The sequence below is a fragment of the Balaenoptera acutorostrata genome, chromosome 9, assembly GCF_949987535.1.
Source record: "Balaenoptera acutorostrata chromosome 9, mBalAcu1.1, whole genome shotgun sequence".
Taxonomy (NCBI): domain Eukaryota; kingdom Metazoa; phylum Chordata; class Mammalia; order Artiodactyla; family Balaenopteridae; genus Balaenoptera; species Balaenoptera acutorostrata.
In genome coordinates this window covers 10,290,746-10,300,069 of record NC_080072.1, presented here as the reverse complement: position 1 = coordinate 10,300,069, position 9,324 = coordinate 10,290,746, and the positions used below count along the sequence as shown (strand labels likewise).

The window sequence follows — 9,324 nt, the reverse complement described above, 5'->3', positions numbered from 1 at the left end:
AGGTAATGTGTGTAAAAGAGCTTGGCACAGATTTGGCTCTAGCAGAACATAGTCAACATTAATTTACCCAGAGGCTTAAGAGTGGGATCTGGACCCACCCACATTTGAATCTCAACTTTACTATTTTCTGATTGTGAGATCTCCGGCCAGCCAAGTCACTTGGCTTGTCTAACCCTCCTTTTCCCTGTGTGAAAAGAGGAATAATAATAGCTACCTGGAAGAGCTATTCAGAAGACTGGAGATAAAAGATGTAAAGTGTCTGGTGAGAAGTGGGTACTCAATAAATTGGAGTGATTGTTCAGGATTATCTTTTATTTCGTGTCACTCAGACAGCAATTCTGCCTGGCTCTGGTGAGGGACACCACGATAGGGGCCAGAGCCATGGAGGCAGTACTTTGCCTGGGCAGCTCCTGGCCTCCCCTCCTGGCCAGGTCAGCCCCTCAGTGGGCCCTGGCTTCAGAAGGGCTTCCAAGGCATGGGGACACTGTTGCTAGGCACCTGTTGCTAGGCAATGCACTGTTTCTTCTGGCCTGGCCACTTCCCCGAGGGCTCAGGCTTCTCTGGAGCGGATCCTGCCTCCTGCAGCCTCTTGCCCTACCTCAGAGCCCCTGCGGAGGGCAGGTAAGGGTGGGGCCAGCTGGGTGGTTGGGCCCCAAGAGAGCTGAGCCAACTTCTAGTGGGAGGCGGGCAAGGCCGAGGGACCCTAGGGAGAGACAAGGAGCCTGGGGCTGGGAGTGAACTTCCCAGCTGGGGTGGCCAAGAGTTCTCAGGGTGGGCGATTGTCTGGCTATTCAGTTCCCAGAAAAGGGGTAAAGATCAGGAGCTGAGGAGTCAGATACCCTGGGTCTGAATCCCAGTTCTACTACCTATTATGAGCTAATCCTTCACCGCTTGGAACCTCAGTTTCCCAGCTGTAAAATGGGGGAGGGGCGTTGGTGATAAGGTGTGAGGAAGGTGAGATGAGACACAGGGTACACAAGTGTCGATGATTACTAGTCCTTTCTTCAGTTTAGGGTGTGGGTGTCGGTGGAAAGGCACAGACCTGGGGGAAGGGCCGCTGTGTGGGCTTCCATCACCTCCTCTGTGGTCTCCGCAGCCTGGGCCTGGGGCAGGCTTGGGACCCTTGGGCTGCCAGACCTATGGGGCTCCTTGTGCTTCTTTCCTAGGCCCCCCGGGGGTCCTACCCCACAGCATCATGATGGGGAAACTCCCCCTGGGGGTTGTCTCCCCTTATGTGAAGATGAGTTCGGGGGGCTGCACAGACCCCCTGAAATTCTACGCCACCAGCTACTGCACAGCCTACGGTGAGGGCACCTTTGTGTAGGAGCCATGCCCAGGGCATGGGGCAGGAGTGGGGACGCCCTCCTAGACCCCTGGTGCGGGGGGAGGCTGGTCCTGCCTGGGAAGCCCTGGTCACTGCTCTGCCGCTCTGCGGACCCTGAGTCCTGTCTGCCTGCTTCCCCTCTGGCAGGTCGGGAGGATTTCAAGCCCCGCATGCGCAGTCACCAAGGCACAGGCTACAAATCAAATTACCGGCCCGTGGTCTCATACCAACCCAATCCCGATGCCCTGGACAACCCGGCCATGGGGTACAGTCGGTCCAACCCCTCCTCACCCCCTGCCCTCCCGGGCCTCAGCCCTCAGGGCCATCGGACCTCATCAGACCAACTCCAGGCTCCGCGCATGGGGTCCGGCGTCCTGGGGGACTCAGGGCCTGGTCCTCAGCCTGGGGCCCAAAGGCAAGCAGACTCCCGAGGCTGCTGTGGGAGGTCTGAGGGAGGTGGAAGCCTCCAGGGGACAAGGAGAGGTGGCCCTGGTGGTAATAGCTCCTGCTCCTGCCCCACCCTCAGGGCACAAGTCTGCAACAATTTCCAGACCGTGACCAGTCAGAGTTACCGTCCCCTGGAGGTGCCTGATGGCAAATACCCACTGCCCTGGAACATGCACCAGACCCACCCTGGCTCCTCTCGGGAGAAGGCCAGGGCAGTCACCCCCACCAGGGAGGTCAGTGCTGGGCCAGGACCAGGACAGAGGGGGACCCTAGCCTGGGGTGGAGGAAGGGCTAGAGGGTGGACAGGGTGAGGATCCCTCCAGAGGGTGGGGCTGCACTGCCAAGAGTTGGTCAAGGCTGAGACGACTGGGCATGGAGGACCCACAGTGTGGGCTGGGGTCCCCTCACCTTTATCACCTTTGACCTCACCCCCATCCCCCACCACCTCCCCCTCCATTTCCATCCCCATTCCTGTCACCATCATCATCTCTACCATCCCCACCTCCAGTCCTGTTCCCTCCCCACCCCAACCCCATCCCCTTCCCCATGATCTCCACCATCCCACCCACATCTCCATGCCCGCATCACCATCCCCACTGCTGTTGTCACTTTCACTTTTGTCACTATCATCCCCATCTTCTTCATTTCTATCATTGTACGACCATCATCCTTATCATCATCACCACCACCAGAATGGATGCTGTCATTCATTCATTCAGGCAGCCAATATGTTCTAAACACCTCTTCGATTTTTGAAGGTGATAAGTGCTGGGAAAAAAATATAACAGGGAAGAGGCAAGGAGTGAAGCAGAAGCAAAGGAATTGGACCTGCAAGTCAGGAGGGTCAGAAAAGAGCTTACTATGGAGACATTAGACAAAAACTTGAGGGACGTCAGTATTCCTCCGGATGCAGCAAAGTAAGGGAAGAGCATTCCAGGCAATGCAGACAGCAAGTGCAAAGGCCCTGAGGTGGGAGCACCTGATGGGAGGAGGGACAGCAAGGAGGCAGGTGGCTGGAGCGGAGTGAGGAGCTTAGGTCCTTGTGGGCCGCTGTCAGGACGTGGGATCCTACCTGGAGTGCAATGGGAATACTGCAGGGCTTTGAGCAGAGGAGGGATATGGCCCAGCTTCGTCGTAAAGGGACCCCTCAGGCTGCTGTGCAGATACTCTGTAGGGGTCAAGGGCAGAATCAGAGTCAGGAAGTGATTGCCATCCCCTCACCTGGAGGGTAATTGGCTGCTCCCTCCTCCCAGGTCAGGAAGGTCCATTTTGACACCCAGGACTATGGGCCACAGGCCATCAAGGGGCTGGAGCCCAAGGAAGTGCCCTTGCTCCACCAACAGCAGAACAAGGGCTCGCTGGAGTGGGAGAATGCCCGACACGTGAGTGGGTGGCGCCGATGAGGGCCTTGGGCCGGGCAGAGGGGCCAGACCCACCTCCTCCCGCTTCCTCGAGACAGGTTCTGTGCTGACTCACCCAGGCAGCCGGCTAAACGTGGGCTCAGGGCACACACGCTCAAAAAGACTGGGGCGAGCCGAGGATTTGATATTTGGTATTTCCAAGGCAGCAGCAAAGTGGTCCTCACAGCCTTCCTTACATGTATCTTAGGATTTAATACCTGAGCTCCCTTGTCTCCTGATCCCATCCAGGGGCCCGCTGTACTGTGAGCACCCGTTTCCTTCCATCAGCCTCTCTCCTCTCTTTGGGCCCCTCCCGCTCTGGGTCTCAGGGGCTCTGGGTCCCATTGTCCATTACTGGAGTCCAGCATGGGATATGACTTAGTTTTCATTGTCACGGAGGAACTGTGCTCTCCTGGTGGAATTTCTGGCGCTGTGATGCCTGATCAGAGAGAGATTTGTGTGGGAGCATGCAGGTCTGCTCAAAGCACAGAGAACCGGAGAGCCAGCACCGCCCCCACTGCCTTCGGGCCCTGGTCTACCTTGTGTCCCCCATTGCTCCACTCTTTGTGTTCCAGGGCCCCCGCTTCATGACTTCCGAGTATAATTCCAAGTATCTCAAGGAGCCTTCAAACCAGCCAGGTAGGCAGGCGTGAGTCTAAACTCAGGCCTCCCACTACACCTCCCTATCCCCGACCCTTGGGAGAGACCCCCGGGAACCCCAGAGCTGGCACAAGGCTAAGAAGGCACCAGTGGAAGACAGAAGGACATATCGGCAGCTTGGGGAAACCATCTTCCCTGGGCTGACCTCTGTGCTTTAGGTCTGCTGATCTCCAAAGGACAACTCTCTTGCTTAGAAGGGCTGTTGGAGACTTGCCCTTCCTTTTGCTCTCCTCTCTTGCTCTCTGCCCTGGTCTCTGGAGTCCCCCTGTTGCCCATGATCCTGGCGGCTCAGGCCTCCAGATCCTTGGAGCCAGCTCCCCCCACCACCTACTGGGACACTGAGTCACTGGTGGCCACATTGGTGGGGCCTGCTGGTCCCAGGCCAGCACAGAGGGGCTGTCTTTTGCAGATCTCTTGCAGAAGAAATCAATTGGAGCCAAGGAGGAGACTGGCTTAACCAAAGATTCCAACAAGAACCCCGTGATCTTCCAGCCGCCCCCCCAGGCCCTCCCTGGGGAGCCGGTAAGTCAGGCTGGGCCCCACTAGAATTTCAAGGTGATTGAAGCTCTCCAGTCTGGGGGTTTCTAGCTTTAAAAAAATATATATATGAGCTGCAGAAGCCTTTGCCCAAACACCAGATGAAAGAGCGTGGGCGAAAACCACCACTTTGGTCCAACTCCCCCATTTTCTGGATGAGAAGACTGAGGCCCAAAGAGGAAAAGCAGCATAGCCAAGGTCACTGAGAGTTCAGACAAGAACGCTGGGCTGCTGGTTCCCATTCAGCATCGTGCCCTTCCCTCCCGTCTTCCCAAACTCTCCCCTTTCCTTTGTAGGTCCAATTATACCCATTTGTGCTGAGCCCTTCTCTGTGCTCAGGACAAAGGAGGAGCTGAGCAGCCTGATTCTCCTCTGTGGCCTCTTTCCAGGTCCTCCTCCCCGGCCGGAGTGTCACCAAGTCAGACTTTCTCCCCATGACCCATCCTCACGTAAGCTGAGCCAGGGTTGGAGGGGAATGTCTGTGCCACAGCCTGAGGTCCTCCTGTGGGGCAGTTGGGATGGTGCCGGAAGCCGTGCCAGGGGCTGCTCTGCTGTCTTAGGGGGATGAGTTCCTGCCGCTGCTGGCCAGAGGCTCCGAGCGGGAGACCGGCTTCAGCCGAGTGAATGAGAGGACTCTGAACCCCAGAGTGAGTGGCCTCGGGGGGCTCCCTCAGAGAAGGGGGCACTCAGAGAGGAGGAGACGGGGAGGTTTCTTGGACCCGGTGCCATTCGATCCGGGCAGTGCAATATGGGAAGAATCAGGATATTTGGAGATGCAGAGGAAGGACCCCTGAGTGGAGGGGGGAAGGACCCCTGGGTGGAGGGGGGAAGGCCCAGGGGCTGGAAAGTGAGGGGCGTGCCGTGACTTCAGTGGGGCTGGAGGGGGACGCATCCTGGGGCTGGGGCGGTTGAGGCTGCATGGGCCTCTGCCTGCCTTCCCTCCATCCTGCTGCCTCACCCTGGCCACCTGGCCACCCTTGTGATTCTGTCCCTTGCAGGTGCCCCCTTCTGGCCCAGAACCCAGCAGCATGAACCACCGGCAATTCCAGCCCCCGCAGAAGATGCAACAGACAAATGTTGCCCTGCTTGGCCGGGAGACCGTGGGGAAAAAGGTAAGGCCTGGGGTACCCAGCCCCCGCCCCAAATCCCCACCCCCTCCTGACCTGAGAAGTCCCCTCTCTATCCCTCTGGTGCAGGAGCCCACAGGGTTCAGCCTTAACAACCCCAGCTATGTCCGGAGCCCCTATGACCCTGACCTGGATAATCGCTACCTGACCACCTACAACCAAGGGTAAGCCCCTCTTCCCTACCCACATCTGGGGCTGTGAAGCTGACCCATTTTACAGACAGGGAGACTGAGACTGGGAAAAGTAATGAGTTCACAGTAATGAGTGAAGAAGGCCAACACTTGATTAATGTGGGTTCCCCCAGAAGCAGACCCCAAGCCAAGGAGTTGGGTGTGAGCCCTTTATTAAGGGTGTCAGGGATGGGGGTAATGGGGTAGGGAAGGGATGGCAGCCAACAACAGTGTGTTATTAAACCAGGTATCCCATGGGGAGACTCTAGAAAACAGTGCAAAACACACAACTCAGAATGATCCCAGCCAAGGAACGAGAGAGCTGGGGTATTTGTACCCCACATCCATTGATCCTTGGTTAAGGGCTGTCCCCAGGGGCGATATTAAATCCCAGGTACCTCCTTGCTCCAGTAACCCAAGGGCAGCTTTCCCAGAGATGCAGTGCAGGCCATTGGTGGACAGGGGAGGAATAAGGGAGTACAATGGGGTCTATGTGGAGCAACAGGGCATCTGCTAAGACACTACAACCAGTCCATGGCAGGTGGGCTCCGTGCACTCTCAGAAGGTAAGCTCTGTGCTGTGTGAGCCCTGGGCAAGGAGTGAGTGTCCTGGGCATCAGGGAAGGCTTCCAGGAGGAAGTGGCCCTAGAGTCATGGGGGAGGCTACCCAGGCCAGGACTGGGTGGGGAGGGCATCACAGGAGTGGGATAATGGAGGTGTAATTCTTAGGCAAGAGCCTCCCCTCCTGGCCTCTGTCATCTGTGTGTCAGCCTGTGTCATCCGCGTCCACACTGCTCCCCCCCAGCTCCTCCATCTCCCAGGGTGCTCTCCCTGCTTCCCCCCATCCTTGGAGCTAAATGCTCCCTCTTTTGAATGGGGGCGCTGAGGCTCAGAGGGTAGAAGTGGTGCCTGAGCCTCACAGCAGATCCGTGATGCGTATGGCTGCTCCAGTTCCCGCGGAGGGCAAGGGGGAGGGGCAGAGCCTCACTCTGGGTGTTGGGGGGCAACTGTGTTCCTGCCCCTCCCCAGGCTCCCGCAGACCCTCAGGCCCAGCCATCTCTCCTTCCCCCACCCACCTGTCTGGTTTCCTGAGCGCTCAGCAGGTGTCAGGCACACCGCTCCTTCCTCACGGGCCCAGAGCCCCAGGGGTTGTAATCACTGATTTTCTCATTTTTCTCTCTGCACCCCCTTTGTAAACTCAGGGGCTGGGCCGACATCTTGCTCATTTTGGCACCTTCAGAACCCGGCCCAGTGCTCAGTGAAAATTAGCAAAATGGAAGGAAAAGTCAAATGCCTAGAGAGAAATGGATGCGACGGGGTCCCCAACCCTCATCCTCTCCCATCCCCTGAGACGTTCACAGGCCAGGGAGGGAGGCAATGGCATCTCTTAAAAGTCTTTTACACTCCAGAGTGCTGTCTGAGCCTCAGGGGCGGCACAGAGGAGGGGCACCCAGCTCAGGGGCAGAGTGAGGGCAGGCTTCCAGGGTAAGAGGCGAGTGAGTGGACAGGGCCTTCGGGAGTTCCTGGCAGAGCGAACGGCGTGGGCAAAGGCAAGGAGGCTGGAGGAGCTGCGGCAGTCTGTGCTCCGCTGGAGCCAAGATTCCTGCTGGAGAAGAGCAGAGAGGCTGCCAAGGCGGACAGAGACCAGCTTACCGCCAGCTACTCTGCTGTGTCGTAGATACTTCGAGAACATCCCCAAGGGTCTAGACCGTGAAGGCTGGACTCGAGGTGGCGTCCAGCCCCAGAAGCCCGGAGGCTATGCCCTCAACCGGCCGGTCACCCGCCTGGAGGCCACCCCCAACCCCACGGAGAGCCTGCGGCGCCTGCGTCCCCACGTGGGCAGGTAGCACGCCCCCCTCCTGCTGTCCTGTGCTGCATCTAGGTCTTTCCCCGGCCTCTCCTCCCTCCTTCGTCTGTCTGTCCATCTGAGAGGCCCATTTTCTCTCTCTGGTTTGTTCATTGCCTCTCCTGCCCAACGGGGCTGCTGCCCTCCTCTGCCCAGCGACCCCTCCCTCTGCCCAGCTGCTCCCCCTGCTGCCCCAGTCCCCGGGGCGCTCGTGTTTCCGGGCATTTGGCCAGCTCCGACCTGCTCCCTGCCAGCTGTGGGGTGGGGTGGGGTGTGTGGGGACAAAGCTGAATGACTGTGGCTCTGCCTCTCTCTGACTCCTTTCTGCTCAATCCAATTCCTCAGAAATCCCGTTTGTACCAATAATGGCCCAGAGCTGGCCGGCAAGGACTCTCTGTGGCTCGGCCGCCCCGGCTGAGCGCTGGCCCCGTGCGGAGGTGGGGGGAAAGGGAAGATCCGGGCTCGCTGCCCCTACCCCTCCCTCACCTGCATCCCCTCCTTCCTGCAGAACCCTGGTCTCGGCTGACCCCTTCTACCGAGCCACGCCTCCCGGCAGCCACGGCAGCGGCTTCACGGCGCCCCTCTGAGCCTGAGGCATGGGTAAGGGGCCGGGGGACCTCCACCCACAGCTGCTCCCCGTGCAGGGGTGGCCATCGTGGACCAGCCCCACATCCTAAGCCCTGGGTCAGGCCAACCCTGCCCAGGGACCCCAGCCCCAGAGCGGGGGGGGTGGTAGATCAGGGGCATCTCGGGGTGGGGAGAGTGCACAGACCACCGGAGCCCCTCAGGCCTCATCTCTGTCTGCACAGGTTTGCCGACCCCAGGGGACAGGAGCTGGCTACTGTCCCTATTTCCACATTCCCCCGGGGGCTCCCCGGCTACTTTCCTAATGAAATAAAGAGCAGTGAGGCAGAGCAGTGTCCGCGCGGTCAGAGGGGGCTGGGAAAGGAGGGGTGAGGGTGGGAGCGGGTGCAGGGCTGGAGGGGCCAGGGCCAGGTCTGGAGTCAGGGAGGCCTGGTTGGACTCACCGTCACGCTCTGGACAGGGCACTTCACTCTTGAGACTCAGTTTCCTCTCCCGTGTAGGGGTCTCCGAGGACCTGTGCTAAGCGGTCCGTCAAGTGTGGAAGGGAGGAAGTCCCAGGGAGGGGCAGGCGGGCCAGAGTGGGGGGAGGCGGAGGTGGGCGGGAGGTAAGTCTACAGCATGGGGCAGGGGATCAAAGCAGGAAAGCCGGGGGCCCTTCTAGGTGTAAAGGGGAGGAGAGGAAGACTCCCCTGGCCGTCTGGTGGTTAGGTCTCCGCGCTGCCAATCTTCCAGTGCAGGAGGCGTGGTTTGATCCGTGGTTGGGGAACTAGGATCCCACATGCCGCGCGGCGCAGCCAAGAAGTTAAATACATACACACACACACATATACACCCATACACACACACACGCACATACATACATACACACATGCATACACACATACATACACACACGCACACACATGCATACACACATACATACACACATGCACACACATGCATACACACATACACACACATGCACACACATACACACACACACACACACATACATACACTCATACACATGTAAATAAAGGAGAGGGGAGGACAGCCGGGCAGGAAGAGTCGCAGAGATCTCTCTCCAGAGATGGATGGAGGAGGGTCCGCAGTGGATGGAGTCCCCAGACACCGACACTGGGAGGGGTGGCGGCTGGTCCCAAAGGCTGGTGCCCCAGTGCCTTTGTGAGAATTAGAACAAGGCTCCCTCTAGGCAGACACCCCCACGTGAGCACAGGACCTAAAGAGCA

At 58.7% G+C, this 9,324-nt stretch overlaps 1 protein-coding gene across 1 annotated transcript; it reads left to right on the top strand.

The window, feature by feature from the left end:
* The first annotated feature begins 555 nt into the window (after positions 1 to 555).
* SAXO4 (stabilizer of axonemal microtubules 4) lies at positions 556 to 8,395 on the top strand. Its single transcript, XM_007174430.2, has 14 exons — positions 556 to 621; positions 1,167 to 1,304; positions 1,472 to 1,589; positions 1,851 to 2,004; positions 3,025 to 3,153; positions 3,747 to 3,810; positions 4,241 to 4,353; positions 4,758 to 4,817; positions 4,929 to 5,015; positions 5,367 to 5,480; positions 5,565 to 5,659; positions 7,343 to 7,507; positions 8,019 to 8,110; positions 8,320 to 8,395. The coding sequence occupies exons 2-13, from the start codon at positions 1,196 to 1,198 to the stop codon at positions 8,095 to 8,097; spliced, it is 1,287 nt and encodes a 428-aa protein (XP_007174492.2). The 5' UTR covers positions 556 to 621; positions 1,167 to 1,195; the 3' UTR covers positions 8,098 to 8,110; positions 8,320 to 8,395.
* The last annotated feature ends 929 nt before the right edge of the window (positions 8,396 to 9,324 follow it).